Below are 20,787 nucleotides of genomic sequence, written 5' to 3'. Positions count from 1 at the left end.
TGCCCGAAGCCGGTAGCGCTCGGGCAGCCCGGCTCTTAAACAGAGCCGAAGAGTCAGGGAGGAGCAGATCCGCCATTTTCCCGGACATGTTTGGCTTTTTGGCAATTCCCCCCGGACAGGGGTTTGAGTGCCGAAAAGCCGGACATGTCCGGGAAAAAGAGGATGTATGGTAACCCTAGGTCTGAGCCCAGAGACGGCACGTGGGCGGGAAATCGTGTTAGTCATCCTGCTCCAGGCTGCCTGGCCCCGCGCTCCCCCTGCAGCCGGAGGCTGGGCTGCCAAATGTGCTTTCCCTTGTAAGCCGAAGGTGCCCCCGCTGTGCTGCGGGGCGACGTTGGCTCGGGCCCAGGGCGGGAGCGCAGCATTTGCTTTAGGCTTAAGGGCACGTTAGTGCGCGTGCAGCCGGGCTGAGCCTGCGGTGCTGCGCGTTGGGCAGCAGCCGGTTCCACACCTGGCGAGGCGCCGCCTGAGGCTCCCTCCCGGGGCGGCTTGCGGCCTTCCGCGTGCACCGCCCAGCGCAGGGCCCCTGCCAGCCCGGCCGCCATGTGCCGCCCCCGCTCCTCGTGCTGCGGACCCCAGCTCCCAGCGCGGGGCCGCCCCGGCTACCGCACCCGCCTCGTGGCGCCGCTAGGTGGCGCTGTGAGCAGAGCCCGGCCCCTCCCGCGGGGTCTCGCGGTCTCTTGACGTCACGCTCACGTGACGAGCGTGTAACAAAAAAAGCTACAGTGTAACGGGGTGCGGGCGGCGCGTGAGGGGCCCGGCGCGGGGGTCGCGGCCGCACGTGGGGGGAGTGGAGCGGAGTTTGCGCGCGGGGCCCGCCCCGGCATCCCCGGCTCGGGCTGATCTCTCCTCCGCCCGGCTCGGGCCGCACGTGGGGCCTGGCCCTCCCTCTCCCCGCAGGCCGGGAGCCGGGCTCGCGCCGGCTCGGGCGGACAGGCTGGCCGAGCCGATGGCTGGCGGCTGGATGCTGCTGGGCGGGGATTTCCTGACCCCGCAGCCGCCGCCGCTGCCCCCGGTGCCGCCTCCGGAGCAGCCGCCGCCGCCCCCGGAGCCCGAGGCGGTGCCCGAGCCTGTCCTGGAGCAGTGGCGCCAGTACCAGGAGAGCGACTGGCACTGGGGGCTGCGTCGCCAGTTCATCCTCCGCCACCTGGCCAGTTACCCGGGCGCCGCGATCGACCAGCTGCTGTCGCTCTCCGTGCTCTGGACCAACCACGTCTTCATGGGCTGCAGGTGAGGGGCCGGGCCTCGCGGGAGGGGGCCCGCGGTGGGGATCCGGCTTCCCCGGGGGAGGGACGTTTCCTTCCCGGTGATGAGGTGGCCTTGAGGCTGCCTGGATGGAGTATCGGGGCCGGTTTTTTCCTTCCCAGTAACTTTGTCGCGTTGACAGAAGCGTAGGGAAGTGACAGGAGGAAGCGGCCGAGTCAGTGGGTTCCTTCCTTCGCTCCCCTCCAACCCCTGCTCATTAGCCTCGGTCCCCGGCTCCCGCCTGCATCTCATTTCCCGTTGTGTTCCTCCTCATCCTTTGTGCTCCCCTCCAGACCACACCTTTCCTCTCAGTGCCTTCCAGGCTGCCATCCCCCAGGTTGCTTGGAAACCCCCTTCCATAATCTATCCCTGAAGGCTCTCATTCGCTGCACTCCAACTGCTCCTTAAACCCCCTCTCAGACAATGGAGATATGTATCCCTCTAGATCTGAATGGAAAAGAGGGGGGGTGGCTATATTATTATTTTATAGCACCCTTCCAAAGTAACTACCCTCTGGAAGTTCTTCAGAGTCCATCGGAAAGAGTTTCCTGCAACATCAGCAATTCTGAGTAGAGCAAACCAAGCTAAGCATCAAATATAAGAAGATGATGGTGGACACATTTAGGACACGCTTTAAGGATGCCACCAACACGACTTCTATAGCAAGTGATAATATGGACACCACCTGGAAAGAGAGAAAGAGAGTGACCTAGAGAAATGTTCCACAGAAAAATAAAGTGAAATCCATCAGCATGACACCCAGAAGCCCGAACAGACCAGCACAAGACTGAAATTAATGATGGAAACTGGTGGATGCTCTATATACTTGAGGGTGTGAGAGAATAAAGAAAAATAAAAGAATGAGGCACTCAGACAGAAAGAGCTCTCATCATCTAAAGCCTTTTTCTTACTATGAGCACTGCATGGGTCCAGATCTCCACCTGGACAGAATTCATAGCACAGAGGTGGCCAAACTGTAGGTCATGAACCACATGTGGCTCTTTTACGGTTAAAGTGCAGCTCGCAGAGCCCCCCAGGCTGCTCCTCTCCCATTGTCCACTTAGCAGACTGTGGGGTTGGAGTACAAGACCTCTGCCTTGCAGCAGGATGGTGCGGTAGGGGCTTCTGCCCAGCGGGGGGGGAGGGGGACTTGAGACTTCTGCCCTGCGGGGTGTACCTGCTGGGGCTTGGGGCTTCAGCAGGAGCGGGGCTGAAGCCCGAAGCCCTGTCAGGTGCCTCCCGTGGGGCTGAAGCCCTGATCCCCAGCAAGTGTGCCTTGGCTCTTGAACTTCTGAAGATTGTCGAGTGCGGCTCAGAGGGCCAATAAGTTTGGCCACCCCGTCCAGGGCCGGCTCCAGGCACCAGCTTCTCAAGCAGGTGCTTGGGGCGGCCGGTCGGGAGAGGGGCGGCAGGTCCAGGTATTCGGCGGCAATTTGACGGACGGTCCCTCACTCCGGCTCGGAGTGAAGGACCACCCGCCGAATTGCCGCCGCAGATTGCGATTGCGGCCGCGGCTTTTTTTTTTTTTTTTTTTTTTTTGGTTTTGGCTGCTTGGGGCGGCCAAAACCCTGGAGCCGGCCCTGACCCCGTCATAGGAGGAGGAGGGCTGAAATGGTGGACTTGATAGTGGGGATATAACGTACACCTGAAGCAACGGCATGGGTTATAGATAGTTATGCAGTTACTCTCTTTGGGCAGACTTGGTGGTTCCTTGGTGGGTTATATAATTAGTGTAAACACATTCATTTTCTGTAAGTGATGCTGCAGAACTACATTTTTAGGAGTGACTTTGAATGAGTGTGGAGCCCTCAGGAATAGATTTTGGAAGGGGCAAAGCCATAAGGGGCAGCGCAAAAGGAGGCATGGAGAGATTTGTGTAAGTGTCATCAAGATGAGCATCATATGAAAGTAGAAAGGATGTGGGGGAATGCAAAAGGAAATCACAGCAGAAAGGTAGGTGGGGCCCGCGTAATGAAAGGCCTTGAAAGCAAAGAAGAGAAATTTAAATGGAACATAATGGGGGGGGAATACCAGTTGATTCCGAAGTCTGAATATTCCTCTCTTGACTATTAATTTACAGATGCTTTCTTTTTTAGTTATTCCTTTTGGTGCATCACACTTTCTGGGCCCTAGCATAATGCTGCATACTTGAGATGTAAATGCTAAGAGCAAACTGAATGTTTCCTTGATGATTTTTTATTGAATACTAAACAGAACCCGTTTTTAACACATCATCTCCCACAATGTAGGAACTCAGTGTAGGACAGTGTTTCTCAGCCTTTTTGATACCAAGTACCAGCTTGCTGACTTCCTAATCTGTATCAGGTCAATCTCAGGGACTGGCGCTGATCCATGGAGGGATGGTTAAGAAACATTAGTATAGGGAGAACCTGAAACTGACCTGAAAACAAAAGTGACACTGGTCAATTTCCCTTGTTCAAGATGAGAAAAATGCAAAAAGTAAGCTATATAAATAGTGAAAAGTAAGCACCTTAAAACTGAATTTTCTGGCTATATTAAAACAGACTTCAATAATGGAAGAGCTATGTAGTTGCTATCCCTAGACACAGCAATCATTAACTTGTGGAAACCACAATATAGTAACTAGGATACTGTTTTAGATTTCCATATCCCTGCTAGTCAGAATGAAAGGGCTGCTTTCCCTGTGTACTTTGACTGAAATTTCTAAAGTTAATGATTTTTTGGGGTGGGAGGGGATAAAGAAACTAAAGAAAAATAAGTACTTGCTGATGACTTAAAAAGTATAGTGACTAACTTCAGCGAGGCAGGTAATACTTAAGCAAAGCTCTGAAACGCTAAAAGATAATTTAGAGTTTAAAATTTAAGATTTGTTAGTCTTCTTATGAGGCCTGTCTTTAATAGACCCTTCTCATAATTTGTCTGAATTTTAATTAACTATCTTGGTTTGGATCTAAACATCCCGCTGCAGTGTTCACAATCCAAACGTTTCATTGTGCTAGTTGTGAGAGAGCCAGAAAGTGAAACTGGTTACAGTTTTTATCACTTAATCCATATGCAAATAACAGGAATGGCCCATTGTTTCAATATTTAACACTTAGACTGTAAGCTCTTTGGGGCAGAGACTTTTTGTTCTATGTTTATACAGCACCTAACATAAATGGGGTCCTGATCCTTGACCAGGGACCCTACCACAGCACAAATAATCATATCCTCACGTGGTGTTGACAGCAGATATAAGGAAGCACTTTATAGTATATTAAAAAAAACCATGGTATTTAGTCTGATGATGTCCCATTAACCCATTTTCAACCATGGTTGCATGTTCACCATCACTTTAAAAACTGCTTGGCCTAAAAATCAAAGCCCAAAGTTGCTTATGGAGCTAGGGTACTGATTATCTTTAGTAATGAAATGCATGCAGACTGTCTCCTGCACTTGTATGGAACCCTGCTGTGATGCTGCTGTGCCCAGATGCAGGGTGCTGCCTGCGTGCATCTCAATGCAGGGCACAATCTGTCATGTGACTGGTGCCAAGGAAGACCCAGTTACTGAGGAATTACTTGTGGATTACAGAATGGGCAACCCTTATTATTTCTTCTGCATTTTTACTGCCGTCTTACAAAGCAGAGTAGGCATCTTTAAATTGGTTACAAGAGACTAAAATGTCCCCTGTCTGCACTGGAGATTTTTATTCATCTCTTCTACCCTGGCCCGACACAGGAATTAGGAAGGCTGTCAGATCTTGAATAATGATGTTACTGAACGCTCTAAATGTGCAGCACTGCTTACACAGAACCCACCAAAAAATAGGATCACTTTCCCTGAAGAACTTACAAACTCACAGATGATGCACAAGGGAATAGTTCAGATATGAGATGGTGCAGACACTGTCAGTCAAGAGATTTGTGCAGGAAGACTTCCCAAAAGACACTGTAGTGAGGTGCAAAATTAACATGCCATGCAGTGGTGGAATGGACAGAGGAGGAGAATGACATGTGACTCTGTTATGAAATATAGCTGTATTTCTGTGTTCTGAAAAAAAATTCTAATCTAAAATGGTCTTTGCTGCCAGGCAAAGTGGAGAGGGAAGTTTGCTGTTTAAATTATATTAACTAATAATTTGTTCAAGCCCTGGTTGTTCATGTTTCCCAGACACCTGCTAGTGGAAGGATTGACCCAGTAGCCTGAAGTGGTTCTTGGACCTTGTGGTTGGGTGCCATCTTTCGTATCATCTTCTAGCTGAAAGGGGATAAAGTTTAAGTTCCAACTCTCCCTTTGGTTGATGGTAGAGAGAAAGGGCTTCCATTTTTTCACCTCTTGGCTGTTGTGGGGGGATGGCATCCACGACTCTCTCTCTCCCCCTGCTGCCATTTTTAGGTCCCTCTCTTCCATGAGTAACTCTAGCACCTGCCATTGCTGCTGAGGCTGCTTCTAATTTTCTCAAGCAGCAGCGTGAAATCGATCTGTTTCTTGACCGTTTTAATTGCTGCTCGCAGGGTTCTGAATAGTAGCTGCGTGGAAGAGGGATGAGCAGCAGTGTAGGTATTGCAGTGTCTGCAGACTCAGGAGAAAATACAGCCTCAGTTTACATTCAGAGAGCTTGCTCTTAATATTTGTTACCTTATACTTAACGGCAAGCTTAAATTCTGGTTGGGTCTCCATCAATACAAGGAAAGCTTCTCACATACCACCGGTGAGTAGACTTTCCATACTTGTGTAGCACCGGTTTTGAAAAGCTAATCAAAGGCCATTTGCTTAAAAAAGGTATCTCTGGCTTTTGTGCTCAGAACCTGAGGCTACATCTACACTACGGGGGGGAGGGGGGGGTCGATTTAAGATATGCAAATTCAGCTACGTGAATAGCGTAGCTGAATTCGACGTATCGCAGCCGACTTACCCCGCTGTAGGGACGGTGGCAAAATCGACCTCTGCGGCTTCCCGTCGACGGCGCTTACTCCCACCTCCACTGGTGGAGTAAGAGCGTCGATTCGGGGATCGATTGTCGCGTCCCGACGGGACACGATAAATCGATCCCCGAGAGGTCGATCTCTACCCGCTGATTCAGGCGGGTAGTGTAGACCCAGCCTTAGTTTTTGTCTGCCTTGGTAGACATAAGATGCTGACCTGTGGTAGAACAGTGTATTCTTTCTGTACAATGATGGAAAATCTACAGCCCATGGCTTTATGCAGTGTTTTCAGGCCATCCTCTGTTAGAGATTTTTCAGTTCAGCTTTTTCCATCTAAATACACCGAAAAGATTTAGTAAGTTACAGGAGCTGGAATTCTGTAAACTGATGAATTCTGCTAGATTAGAACTGCCCATGATCTTGGCAGTTCTAATGCAACATTCTTTTGCAGCAGTAACCAGACTTCAGTTAATGCAGGACTCCTTATGAAATAACACTATCATACCGTCACTTTTGTGGCGGTGGGATTTAAAATGTTGCAGTGACATCAATGCTAATTTAAAAATAAAACTGTTGTTTAAAGTAATAATTGTTAGTAAGAAGCAGCTGGGTTCCTACAGTAAAAACTGAACCGTTCCTTGGCTGCTGTCTGACATCTGTGATGGCAAACGTCTGGTGACATGTCACAGATTGTCACTAAGCTTTTTGTCTAGGCAAGTGGCAAGGAGTCACTGTTTCAATACTGTTCTGACTCGGTTAAATTAAAACCCAACAAGTTTTCCGATGTTTCTTTTCTGTTGCCATTTAAATTTTCCTCGTTGCTGTATTAAGCGGTACATTTCAAGAGCAAATACTTTAAAGGGCGCTTCAGTTTACCAATTCAAAACTCCATTCATTTAATGACTTGCGATGAATGAGTGGCAGAATATTTGATGCTAAGATACGTGAGTTTGTTCAGAATCTGTATGAAAAGTAGTGACTTGTTGCCTTATTACAGATTTCTTCTGTAGGGCCCCAGTTCTGCAAAGAAGCCACACACAGAGTCTCCCGACTTCTTTGGGGTTCCACACAGTGACATAAATCTGCCTGTATGGAATTGATGACCGGTTCAACATAAACTTTCACCACCATTTATTAGAGCCTGATCCAGTGCCAGTTAAGTCATTGGCAAGACACCTGTTGACTTTAGTGGGTATTGGATCAGGCCAGATTTGACCAGAGTTTTGCTTGTAATGTCACAGGCAGCTTTCTAGTCCTAATTTAACTTAAGTAGGAAGTATCCACAAGCTATGCTATATTGTACAACATTTCACACGGGCATATTTTTCCTTGTGTGAGGTGGTGAGGTCTTGCTGTCTGCATGGCTGCAAATACTGAAATCTTGGTTGTAAAGACACCAGGAGTTTGGTACTGGAAGTGGGAGGGGTTTGGTAAAAACCTGGCAGCATGGAGCTTTAGTGTAGCATGTTCTAATGCGATGTGTCCTTGAATTAAACAGGTATGGCTCGCAAGTTATGGAGAAAGTCTTCAAGATGGCTGAAGGTATCGATATTGGGGAGATGCCATCGTTCGAGCTGGTACCTCCTGCTAAGCCCCCAAAAAGACCCTGCTCTCCACCTTGCTCTCCCTATGCCAGTGAGTATATTTGCTTGTATATCAAAGGGGACATCATTCTCTGTTGCTGCTTCAGATATGATTTTCGGATCACGGGAACTGCAACTGCAAAACAGACCAATGTCTGCCTCTGACTGTAGCCAATAGTGGATGCTTCAGGGGGGAAATGGCAGCAGGCCAAATAAGCAGTGGACAATTTAGTGCACAGAGTTACACCACAAGCAGGCTGGATTTCTCCTTCACCGCAGCTGGTGGCTGGCTTATGATAGAAGTAATCCGAGTTGTGGTGGTTGGGGAACTTGCAAAAGTTGAAAAGCTTAAGGATCTGATTTAGATGTCAGGGTTTTTTTCCACTGATCTCAAATGAACTGGGTTATGATAAATATGCTGCAACAGAGGTGTCTAGATGTACGTGGCAGCCTGACCCATATTAGCATGACAGGTTAGCATTGGATCAGACTGTTCTTTCTAAGTGCTTGAGAGGGCCTTTTGCTTCACTGATGAAGTCACGTGCCTGGCATTTGGGGCATGGGAGTTTGAACAGAATACTACTACTGGTGTGGAGAAAGGGTGCTCTTCTACTTACTGTATTTATGCATCAGATATTTAATTCTTCAGATTAGTTACACAGTGATTGTCTTCACAGTATTTGTTTATGTAAAATTTGTGTCTTGTTTCTAATCCAGACACATTCAAATTAGAAACGAGGCACAAACTTTTAAAGTGAGGGTGAAGTGGTGGATTCAGATCAAGACTTTTTGGAGGATATGCTTCAGTATCAATTATAGAGCACTTTTCACCAGATCTTTACAAAGGAGGTCAGTACCGTTGTCCCCATTTTGCAGACAGGGAAACTGAAGCACAGAGAAGTGAAGTGAGTTGCCACAGTCACTGACAGAGCTGGGGATAGCATCCAGGTCTTCTGTGTCCCAGTGCAGTGCTCTATCCAATAGGAAACACTGCCTCCTCAAATTTAGTCTCACAAGAGTGACTGGGCAACAAAATGGCATATGAAATTCAGTGTCGATAAATGCAAAGTAATGCACATTGGAAAACATAATCCCAACTATACATATAAGATGATGGGGTCTAAATTAGCTGTTACCACTCAAGAAAGATCTTGGAGTCATTGTGGATAGTTCTCTGAAAACATCCACTCAGTGTGCAGCGGCAGTCACAAACGCAAACAGAATTCTGGGAATAACTAAGAAAGGGATAGATAGGACAGAAAATATCATGTTGCCTCTATGGTATGCCCACATATTGAATATTGTGTGCAGATGTGGTCACCCCATCTCAAAAAAGATGTATTGGAATTGGAAAAGGTTCAGAAAAGGGCAACAAAAATTAGTAGAGGTACGGAATGGCTGCTGTATGAGGAGAGATTAATAGGATTGGGTCTTTTCAGCTTGGAAAAGAGATTGCAAAGGGGGGGATATGATAGAGGTCTATAAAATCATGACTGGTGTGGAGAATTTAAATAAGGAAGTGTTATTTACTCCTTGTAACACAAGAACTGGGGGTCACCAAATAAAATTAATAGGCAGCAGGTTTAAAACAAACAAAAGGAAATATTTCTTCACACAAGGCAGTCTGTGGAACTCTGCCAGAGGATGTTGTGAAGGCCAAGACTATAACATGATTCAAAAAAGATAAATTAATGGAAGATAGGTCCATCAATGGCTATTAGCCAGGGTGGTCAGGGATGGTGTCCCTAGCCTCTGTTTGCCAGCAGCTGGGAATGGGTGATGGGATTAATCACTTGATGATTAGATTACCTGTTCTGTTCATTCCCTCTGAAGCACCTGGCAATGGCCACTGTCGGAAGAGAGGATACTGGACTAGATGGACCTTTAGTCTGACCCAGTATGGTCGTTCTTATGTAAGTTACTGTGCTCAGTATAGGAGTAACTGGAGTTGTTTAACCAGTGTTATATAGGAGATCAGACTAAATGATCTGATGGTCTTAAATCTATTAACTTGAGTAGTACCAAAACCACTTTTTCATATAGTAGTAGGTGAAGTGGAAATACTTTTGCAGTATCTTGCCTATGAATGAAAATTCCACTTATCTATTGCATACATCTTCATATAGAAAATCTTGGTATCTGTGATGTGGGGAGCGGGAATTCTGTACTCAAAAACTTACTAATTACTGCTGGTGATCGTACTGTACATATTCCCTCCGTGTTGTAGAACTTATTTTTTTAATGCTGTAAATTTCACTCATTCCGTAGATCCAGAGCCTCCCAAAAAAGTCCTCCCCAGGTTCCGCGTGAGACCTCGTTTTGAGCCTGTACACTTTGTAGCCAGTAGTGAAAAAGATGAAAGAAAAGAAGATCCTTCAGACAACCAAACGCAGGAGTCAAACAAGGATGCAAACACAAACAGCACTGCCCAGTCAGTCGAAAACTATGTGGATTTTGTTTTTAACAGTTTCAATACCCAGGAAGCAGATCCCCAGTTCTCCAACTCGGTGGGTTTTGGTTATGCAAGTAGCCAGACAACCGCCACCAGTGTGGTTTTGAACAGCATGGACACTACCCAGAGTGGTGCTCCACAACTTTCCACTTCCTCTTCAGTTCTCCAGTCTTCATCAGATACTTTCTCCCAGTCAGTTATCACAGCAAAGCAGTATTTTATTGACAAACTCTCAGCAGCAATCTGGAAGAATCTTGCTAACCCAGATGCTAACACTGGGACTGATAAAATTAACTATACATATTTGTTGACTCGGTCAATTCAGGCATGTAAGACAAATCCTGAATATATTTATGCTCCTCTAAAAGAAATTGCCCCTGCCGACCTCCCAAAAAATAAGAAGCTTCCAACAGATGGCTTTGCTTGTGAAGTGAGATGCCAAAATGTCTACTTAACTACTGGTTATGCTGGCAGCAAAAATGGATCCAGGGATCGAGCCACAGAATTAGCAGTCAAGCTGTTGCAAAAGTCTGTGGAAGTTAAAGTTGCTCAGCGGAAGTTCAAACATACCTATCGAGAGGACTTAATAGTGTGTGAGTCCGGCACATGCCCGCAGGAATTGCCTCCTGCTCTCAAACAGCTTGACGATTTTCTAGCTGCCAACAAAGATTTTTCGTCTGGGCAGTCTGGTTCTGATCCCTTGCAAGGTTCTAGTAGTTCAACCAAACACTGGACTAATTTTGTCCTCACGGAAAATGCTAGCGATGCTATAGGGATACTTAACAACTCGGCTTCATTTAACAAAATGTCAGTTGAATACAAATATGACTTAATGTCAAACCGCTCGTGGCGCTGTAGAGTGTTTTTACAAGACCACTGCTTAGCCGAGGGATACGGCAGTAAGAAAACTAGCAAACATGCAGCTGCAGATGAGGCTTTGAAAATTCTTCAAAAGATGCAGTCCAATGTGACACCCATCAAAACAACCCAGGTTCAGAAAGTGGGCTGTTCATCCCGGAGTTCTGGCAAAAAGAAAGACCTGAAGGATCTTGTTATCTATGAGAACTCCGAGAATCCCGTGTGCACACTGAACGACACTGCTCAGTTCAACAAGATGACAGTGGAATATGTCTTCGAAAGGATGACGGGCATGCGGTGGAAGTGCAAGGTGATGCTAGAAAACGAGTTAATTGCTGAAGCAGTTGGGGTTAAGAAATCTGTGAAGCACGAGGCGGCGGAGGAAGCTGTGAAAATCCTCAAAAAGACACAGCCGACTGTCGTCAATAACCTGAAGAAGGGCACCATCGAAGACGTCATCTCAAGAAATGAGATTCGGGGCCGCTCAGCAGAAGAGGCTTTCAAACAGAAGATTAAAGAAGACAACATAGGGAATCAGATTTTAAGAAAAATGGGCTGGACAGGTGGTGGGTTAGGGAAAGATGGCGAAGGGATACGAGAACCTATTGCAGTAAAGGAGCAATTTAAAAGGGAAGGACTCGGGCTTGATGTGGAAAGGGTGAACAAAATTGCTAAAAGAGATATTGAGCAGATCATTCGAAATTATGCGCGCTCAGATAGTCATGTTGACTTGACTTTTTCTACAGAACTTACCAATGACGAGCGGAAGCAGATCCATCAAATTGCCCAAAAATATGGTCTTAAAAGTAAATCCCATGGGCAGGGCCATGATAGATTCTTGGTGGTAAGCAGAAAGAGACGTAAGGAAGACTTATTAGACCAACTGAAGCAAGAAGGCCATGTTGGACATTATGAACTTATTATGCCTCAAGCTAATTGAGCTTCATGGTGTCCAATTTCATTGGTGAATGCATAAGGAGATGGAGTTTCCTAGATCCCTAATTAAAGAAACAGATGCTGCATTTTCTTGTTGTGGGATATATTAATATTATGTTTTACTTTGCTCATTTAATTTCTAAAACTTTATTAGAAAAAGAACTTAAAGTTCTGTCCAATTGTATTAGCACAACCCAGCAGCCAATAGTGCAGTTACTGTATGTGTCTTTGATATTACTTGTTCCTTCACATTTTAATAGTTTTGTAATAGCAAAAACACATGTCCAACCACACAAAAATTGACACTATTTAAAATGATAGTTCCCTTATTCTTTTTGCCCCAGGAAAGAAATTTTGCCTTTTAAAAGCAGAGGAAATGCAGTTCAGAGAAAAAAATATGTAAAGTTGGTATTAACTACAATAAAAATACAGTTTTATTTCCAGAAAAAAACAGGATTTGCCACATTTTGTATGTATCTTAAATTTTGTGTGAAACCTCAATTCTAGAAGAGTTAGCAAAGTAAAATGTCTCTACCGTGTGTGTGTGTGTGTTTATGTGGGGAAAAGTCTTCAACCAGCTTAACAATTCAACTTTCTTTATAACCAGTGTTCCAGTTTATTCATAAATTTCTGCTATGCTGAGAATTAATGAATGCACCCTAATCAACTTTGTACTAAACTGAGTTATTGCCGGAAGGATTTTTACCTAGAAGTATTGCTTGACATATGCAAATGCCATGTGGCATGTAAAACCCTATTTTTACTTTGACTCTGAGCTCTTAACCCTGAGCAAAATCAAATTGTGCTTCATTATTTCTATCCACTACATTAATGTATCTGTGCTTGTGTATGTCAAGGAGAGATTCACAAGTAAAAGTCTTGTGCTACTCCAATACGTGGTTTGAGTGTGGAGTGTCTCCAGGACTGGCCCACCTGGGCTAGAAGAGCCCTCTGCCTGAAGAAAAATAGTTGGCTGCTGCAAGTCACCATTTTTGGGATGTGTTCTTCCACCATTGCTGAACTTTTGGAAACCTTCCAAAAACCAGTCCCTGAGCCATGCCTTGTAAAACAGATTAAAAATCAACCTCTGGGTGAGGCAAGTGTTAATTCTCTTTAGGTGCTGCTTGTTCAGATGGGACCTACTGTGTCTTTTCCAGCTTGAATATCTGATTCACTCAGCCAGCTATGATAGATATTCCTCAGTAGCCACTCTCCTGTTTGTCCCTGTGCTTCAGTTTATCATTCCTGCCTCCCATATCTGCCTCTCCATCTGTTTACATTGCCCTCTAGGTCAGTCCATCCTCCTGTGTTGCCTTTTATACCCTTGGCTTTGAGGAGAGGGGGAGTGGCCCCAACTGGCACTGCAGAAGATCCTGGTGGCTCATGGCACAGGCGGTTTGAATCTCACAGGTGTGAAAATAGAGGCTCATCTTGAAGAACTCGTTACAGGTGAGTAGCATTCACTTAGGAATGAACAAATGCCCCTGTGCCATCCTTGTTTTCATTAGCACGTCTCAGCCCATCTTCCTTGGGCTTGTTCTGCGAGCTAGGTCCCCTAACTTGGCAGTGGTTCTGCAAGCATGTTCTCTCTTCAGATTCATGCCACTTTCTCCTCTCCCTCTGAATTCTACTCTCAAGGACTCAGGGTTTTGGGAAATGGTACTAAGGGGGTTGGGGTCTGCGTGGCATTTTATAATGTCTCCACTATTGGTGTCTCGCTCCCCTAACAGTCACTGCTTTTCCAGCAGGTTCCCAAGGCACAGTAACTCTGTGGAGTATGGCAGAGGCAACACTTGCAGAACCACAGTTCCTAGTGAGCAGCCCTTTTCCTGGAAGGTTGTGGTAGGGGTAGAGGAAGCTGGCTAAAAATAATGGTGTTTTCACAAAGTATGCATTTGGTATAATGTGCTGAAAATATTTTATCCCTAAACTCTTTCTCAAGTATGAGCTTAGTGAACAGGGCAGTTGCTGGGATTTCAGTTGAAACTTCGAGAGAGTGCTGCTCATGCATAGCTATATAGATTGTAAACTTTTTTGGAGGGCAGGCACTATACATCTTATATTTGCCCAGAATCTATGACATTGTGGAAACTACCTGACACTTTTCCTTCCTATCCCTGTTCACCTAGTAATTTATGGGGAAGCTCACTCCTTTCTAATTTAAACTCCTGTTTTAAGCTGTGATGATGCTGTAGGCTTGTCTAGATCACCTTTCATTTATTTTCAATGATGTGGGGGCTTCTGGTGGCATAGGTATTCCACCTCCTCAACAGGTGCTAACTAGGTGGACTGAGAATTGTGCTGTCTACACTGGGGGGTAGGTCAGTTTAACTGCATAGCTTAGTTGTGTAGTAGTTTTTCACACCGTTGAATAATGTAGTTACATAGACTAATTATATATAAACTGACTGTTTCTACCCAACTTAGTTTCCATGATACTCTCCCAAGAATCAAAATGTGAATTCAAAATGCATTTGCCAAGAGGCTTGGGTTTTGATCTGGAGCTGTTATAAAATAGACATGCTTTCCTGATGCAGAAAGCACCACAATAACTGTAGATATTTAGTGTATGTGTGGCATGATATACTCAGCCTAATCTTGCTTGACTGTTAGTGTACCCAGTGCCTAAAGTACTTGGTGATGCTGGTCTTTTTAAATATAGTAAGTGGCTGTATAGTTTAAACCACTGCAACTTCTGCTATAGGTAGAGCCCTGCAAAGCCAGATAGCCACATTTTTGTGGGGGGAGAGAGAAGGGGGTCATGGATGGATGTGGATCCAAATTTTATAGCTAAAGCCCTGCAACTCTACAGCCAGCTGCTTTAGATCCATGGATCAATCAGCTGTAGCTACAAATTTTGTATGTGCACAGGGTTCTAGTGGTGTACTTTGGTTTATTTTAGGACTGTCCACCTGAAAGCTTGAAACTGCATTACCTAGATTGAGCATGGGTGACTATGCACTAGTTAAAACTGTCATTTTCAATACTCTTCCTTGAAGTGTAGATGATGATGCCACTCTGACCTACTCTTCCAGCATGTGTAATCAAGTATGCAAAACTTGAACAGGTCTGCAAGATGAGGGTCATCCTTTTTGTGAATAGATAGAATCTTTCAAAGAGCACTCCAGGGCTGTTAAGTTATCCAGGCCTCTTTTACCCAGAGATAATATTGCATAACCCTCCCCCCTGCTAACAATAGCACAAACATGAATAGTTACTTTTCAAATACTACTTGAGTTATGATGCATGAACCACAGCTGTATACTTAGCCCTTTGAACAACAAAACAGCATCTACCTCTTGGGATCCAAACCAATAAATGTTAGCTTCCACTACCCTTGTAAAATAGATCTCTTGCCTCTTTATACAATAAGGATAAGGTTACACTTTTATTTACAAGTTTTGAAAAATGTACAGTTTCTTACATGGGTTACTTATGCAAAGTTATACTTCTCAACAGACCAATGTGCACATAAGACAGGGGGATAGTGGACAACAGTTATAGGTCTCATCCCACACTGCTGTTTAAAAGGTACTGCCTCCAAAGTGTACAAACTTAGCCTTGCAAAAGATTGTAAATCCAAACTCACTCCACCTTTTGAAACTTGGAAAGATATTTTCATTAAATTGGGTGGAAACTAACAAGCACATAGCTGTTGCTCACACACACACCCCACTTGTAATTTACAGAGAGCAGGAACTGCACAGCCTCAAGTGACCCCTCACAATTCTTAACTCTTTCCACAACAGAGATGTTAACTGTTGCAAGGGAACCAAGTACTAATGAATGTGATATCCTAACTTCAAAGCGTTTTGTTTTTTCCTACCTCACTTTTTTTTAAAACTCAAAATAGTAAAGTTAACAAGATTTTGAACTTAAGTACAACAGCTCAACATGGGTATGTCCAGTCAGTGCCTCACTGAGAAGACTAAAGTAACCTATTTCATCAGTATCCTCATAGGTATATCCTTTAAAACCCTATTTTTGTAAATAAAAAGGAGGTACTTTGCATATCACCTCAAGTACCATAACAGTCATCATACCTTTCTTGCACCCGAAGTGCAGAAGTAGCCACTATCCCCCATTTTCACTATCTGATTAGTCAGATTGTTTTGTATTTCTAAACAGTTGACAACCCTGTAAGACCAGGGAAAAGGAAAGTTAATTCTTCCTGCAGTACTTACAAATGCAGTGGGGTCTAAAACCAACAGTAGAGGTAAGTGACCAGCCTGGACAGATCAGCACTCTAGTAATATCAGTTAAAAATGTATATACGTATATAAACATCCCTTTTATCAAGCTACACATAAGCATCACTGTGTATAACACAATTACAATTAAAAGCTTAGTGTACACTACAGAAATGCACAATACTGCCCTAAGACTGGAGAAGAGGGACCACAGAAAATGAATTCAGCATCAGTAATTCTTTTGCAAGTAACCCAAGTACAGTACATTTGACTTCAAAATGGGTGCTTTCTGATGTCCAAGGAAGGGAAGCTTCAGCAAGGGAGAGTGGCAACAGCACAACAGCTAGTTTGCGTTCAAAGTAAATGCAATGATGCTAGGAGGAAGATGACTCAGACACTTCATATATATTTTCCTCATCACCAGAGTGTTCATTTGCATCATCCAGGGTCAACAATCACGCCAACTCTGTTCTACTATTGCAGAAACCCGTTTTTCATATTCCCGCTTATTCTCTTGGTATAGTTGAGCTGCCTGACTGTTTGCTGGACTGTTGGGATTCGGCTCATCCAACAGAGACTATTAAAAAAGACAAAAAAAAAATCCTGTCAGTTTTGGAGGTATAACCCTTGAAAACTTATTTCCAGTAATTAGATCAAAAAAATTGTCAAGTGTTCCTCCTGCTCACTGTACTCAAGTAGTGTAACCACAAGATATTGCATTGTATTCTGGGTTATTTGCTATTACAGATACCTCTACCCCACTATAACACGAATTCGGATATAACGCGGTAAAGCAGTGCTCGGGGGGGGGGGGCGGGGGGACTGCTCACTCCAACAGATCAAAGCAAGTTCAATATAACACGGTTTCACCTATAATGGGGTAAGATTTTTGGCTCACAAGGACAGCGTTATATTGGGGTAGAGGTGTATTAAATCCTCATCTTTCACATGAGAAGTTTGAAATATGTAACTAGTGTTCTGTTACCATAACACTATTCACATTATAGGTTCTAAAATCTCTCCTGGTTTTACCTTCCCCAATACATACTAGGTGCTTGGTTATTTTGATTTAAGACCTGATGAACATAAGTACCCACTGATAAAGTTAACTCTCTCCCCACCAGCCCTCTACCAAAAGACTCCCTGTAATTGATTAGAATCATTAGCAGACATAATCAATTGTGTGTGTCAAGGTCCAGACTCCAGGGAAAATAGAACACTGATAAGTAAATAAGAATCTGACATCATCAGATGCTTTTGAATCTGATGATCTGGATTTGGCCCACTCCGCCTATTGCCTACTCCTGCATTAGACTGCTTACGTTTGTTGCTTGTTCTTAACATAAAGAACGGTAATTTGTGGTGAAAACTTTAAACTTTTCTCAGAACCAGATTTTCGCCATTAACTGAAATTTGGCACAGCAACTTTACATGCAAGTATCGGATTACAATAAATGGTGGGAAGTCATTTTACCTGTATGGATGTTAAGATGGAGGACACATCATAGGTAGGACTCCAACGATTCTGAAGAATATCCAGACATATACTACCATCTGCGTAGACTAGAAGAGGGGTTAAAAAGAATTGTTGTATAACAATATAAGATGTGATAACATTGAGGATAGGGTTTAAAAAACAAACACAGAAGTGCCACACCAAATTTTTGCCAGCATTACTCACTCTTCAGAAGCCTAAATAGTGAAACATACATTAGAACAAGTTAAAGACCATCACAAGCCTTAGAGTTGATATCTGTTAACAGAAAAATGACCCCTGATCTCTTGGGGGGGAAGGAGAGCGGGGTCTGACTTGTTGCTAAGGAGAGTTGCCTAGACATGTAATTTTTAATAAGCAGTCTAAAAAAAAAAAAAAAAAACACACCCCAACTTGCTTCATTGTGACCTCACAAGGGGCTATGAAGAGGTCTCTACCATGCTACTTGAAGCAAGGATTAAGTAACAGAAACAAGTTTACTTTGAAGCAACAACTGTTTTCATGCAGGTGACTCTAGTAACTAAACAAGGAACAGAGAAGCAAGAAATTGTTTAAGGTGGTCTTCCCACTCACTAATTTAAGGAACCCTCCCCCACTAATAGTGCATTTGATCCATACCTTGTTAGCAACTAAACATGAAAGTTTTATGGTGGTTCTATTTTTATTCATGTACCCAGCAAGTGTTTAATGAAAAGCCTTTGGAATTAAAAAGTTATGCAGGCCACAACGCCCTATTGTTCATCAGCAGCTACAGCTGGAAGCAAGCATAGATTAAGGAATGCAATCTGACATTGAATTGAAATATTCACTCCTGAAGACAGCCACTGAAACAGAGAAAATGATCTAGCTAGCTTTGATTGTACAAGCCACATTTCTGAATGCATCTGATATTATAAACCACCGTGGTACTGAAGCATAGACAGAACTGTTGAGACAGACATGTTTCACAGAAAAGGTCAAATTCAGCTTAAAAGTGACAAATGTAAACTTTAAGAGCACAGTTATGACTGCAAATGTTAACATGTATTTACAAAGATTATTTTGCATGAGGCCACATAAGGACAAAGAAGATCCCACAGTTTTTTGTTTTTTTTTTTTTAAAAAGGGAAATCTATGTAGCAGTCATAAAATGGAATGCTGTTACCTCAAGCATTTGTGTTTTTAAAAAAAGGACAATGTTCATGTAGGATTCCACTCATTCTGGTTAACTGAATTAACCAGACTGTGTAAATGAACACGATTCCCTTCCCACCTCTCAGTGGTGAAGGCCTCTTTGTCCTCAGAGCCAGAGGAATTCTCTGAGCAAAAGATGTTTAACCAGAAATACAGTAACCAAATAAGATGGGAGCCTAAGGGATTCACATCAACACTGCTCCATAAGAGTTGTGAATCAAGGGAGTTCAAACACACACACGAGTCTGAGTGCTACTTGGGACATGTCCAATCCCTGCTCCCTCCTGTATCAGAATGAGAGCTAGTTCACTTACTTGTTTTTATGTAATTATAAAAGACTACACTGTCTAATCAGCAAGCATTACGCTTTACTGTAAGTGCTGTAATAAGCCATAAACCACAGAATGATTGCATCTTATATGGGTACTTACCATTTGGATGAAACATTTTAGAGACAAATCTAACGGTAGGTGGCTTATTTGGATATTCCTCTGTGAATTCTATTGTAAGTTTGAAAGTTCCTGGAGTTGAAAGAGAAAATTATAAATAACTTTTTGTTCAAGGACATCCATATGCTTCACAAGGGATGGGCAAGTATCCTCCATTTATAGAGAGGTCCAATGTGTTATCCCAACGTCACATACAAAGTTGGAAATAGAATTCAAGCTGTTCAACTCCATTCTTCTGCTCTAAATCCTAGACAATGCCTCATATTTTGAGCAGCCTCTCCCAATAAGAGAATAATTTTCACCATTATTCTCTTATGCAGAACTGTTCTATTCAGACATTTTAGGTGAGGAAATAAGTCCGTCCTCAGTATCCTTCCAACAATCTAGTTCTCTTTATAATACCTCTTAAATATCCAGATGCATAGAAAACGGTTGTTCTGCACGTTCAGAAGATTAGGAATCCTGCTTTGCAGGGAAGAGCAATGTTCTATTCCCAACAATACATAATTGGATTTATTTTTTTTTAAGCTTGATGCTTGTAATACTATGAGATCATATTTCTAGGAGCCTAATGCACTTGTGACTTCCCTTGTACATCAAGTTGTGTGGAACCTTTCTGCAACATTACCATGGATTCTGCAAATGGACAATCTGCCTTGAGGAGCCAATATGAAGAAGTTTTGGAGAGTCAATTATCTGCCAGCCATTTGGTGCGATCAGAGCAACTCTGTATGGCTTGAGACTACCAAAACTTGTGCCCCTTAAGAAACGTGTTAACATGAGCCACAAGAATTGAGATGGTTAAATCCTTTGAGCCCAACAACCTTAACATAGCTTCTGCTGACACAGGCTATTTTTGTCCTTCTCCTAAGGCTATGATGACCTGGGAAAATAAGTCAGTCAACTAAGCTGCGGACAAGCAGAGTCCCATGTATTGTGAGTGCTAGCAAAAATTCAAATACGACTGAGTGAGCGATGAACTCTAGAAATGCCAATCTCTTGGAAAAGAAGAACAGGAGTACTTGTGGCACCTTAGAGACTAACAAATTTATTAGAGCATAAGCTTTCGTGGACTACAGCCCACTTCTTCGGATGCATATAGAATGGAACATATAATGAGGAGATATATATACACACATACAGAGAGCATAAACAGGTGGGAGTTGTCTTACCAACTCTGAGAGGCCAATTAATTAAGAGAAAAAAAAAAAACTTTTGAAGTGATAATCAAGCTAGCTGAGTACCGACAGTGTGATAAGAAGTGTGAGAGTACTTACAAGGGGAGATAGAGTCAACGTTTGTAATGGCTCAGCCATTCCCAGTCCTTATTTAAACCGGAGTTGATTGTGTCTAGTTTGCATATCAATTCTAGCTCTGCAGTCTCTCTTTGCAGTCTGTTTTTGAAGTTTTTCTGTTGTAATATAGCCACCCGCAGGTCTGTCACTGAATGACCAGACAGGTTAAAGTGTTCTCCCACTGGTTTTTGAGTATTTTGATTCCTGATGTCAGATTTGTGT

The 20,787-nt window shown here is 43.7% G+C and overlaps 2 protein-coding genes across 3 annotated transcripts in view; one reads left to right on the top strand and one right to left on the bottom strand.

The window, feature by feature from the left end:
• The first annotated feature begins 736 nt into the window (after nucleotides 1–736).
• Nucleotides 737–12,049, top strand: NKRF (NFKB repressing factor). Its single transcript, XM_034780753.1, has 3 exons — nucleotides 737–1,230; nucleotides 7,633–7,769; nucleotides 9,986–12,049. Exons 1-3 carry the CDS (start codon nucleotides 950–952, stop codon nucleotides 11,965–11,967), a joined length of 2,400 nt encoding a protein of 799 aa, XP_034636644.1. The 5' UTR covers nucleotides 737–949; the 3' UTR covers nucleotides 11,968–12,049.
• Nucleotides 12,050–15,303: 3,254 nt separating this feature from the next.
• The window catches only part of UBE2A (ubiquitin conjugating enzyme E2 A), a 12,897-nt gene continuing 7,413 nt past the window's right edge, over nucleotides 15,304–20,787 (bottom strand). The window contains exons 4-6 of one of the 2 annotated variants that reach the window (XM_034780754.1): nucleotides 19,253–19,342; nucleotides 17,628–17,716; nucleotides 15,304–16,730 (exon numbers count right to left, since the gene is read on the bottom strand). In XM_034780754.1, the coding sequence (XP_034636645.1) occupies nucleotides 16,602–16,730; nucleotides 17,628–17,716; nucleotides 19,253–19,342 (308 nt within the window). In that variant the 3' untranslated portion in view covers nucleotides 15,304–16,601. The remainder of the gene's footprint in view (nucleotides 16,731–17,627; nucleotides 17,717–19,252; nucleotides 19,343–20,787) is intronic. The other variant, XM_034780755.1, reaches the window with a different exon arrangement.

Source organism: Trachemys scripta, chromosome 9, assembly GCF_013100865.1.
Source record: "Trachemys scripta elegans isolate TJP31775 chromosome 9, CAS_Tse_1.0, whole genome shotgun sequence".
Classification (NCBI taxonomy): Eukaryota; Metazoa; Chordata; order Testudines; family Emydidae; genus Trachemys; species Trachemys scripta.
This window is presented reverse-complemented; position numbering and strand designations above follow the sequence as displayed.

Coding starts and splice junctions, on each gene's coding strand:
- NKRF (XM_034780753.1), top strand. CDS start 950: ATGGCTGGCGGCTGGATGCTGCTGGGCGGGGATTTCCTGACCCCGCAG. Junction 1,231..7,632: donor CACGTCTTCATGGGCTGCAG/GTGAGGGGCCGG, acceptor TGAATTAAACAG/GTATGGCTCGCAAGTTATGG. Junction 7,770..9,985: donor ACCTTGCTCTCCCTATGCCA/GTGAGTATATTT, acceptor CTCATTCCGTAG/ATCCAGAGCCTCCCAAAAAA.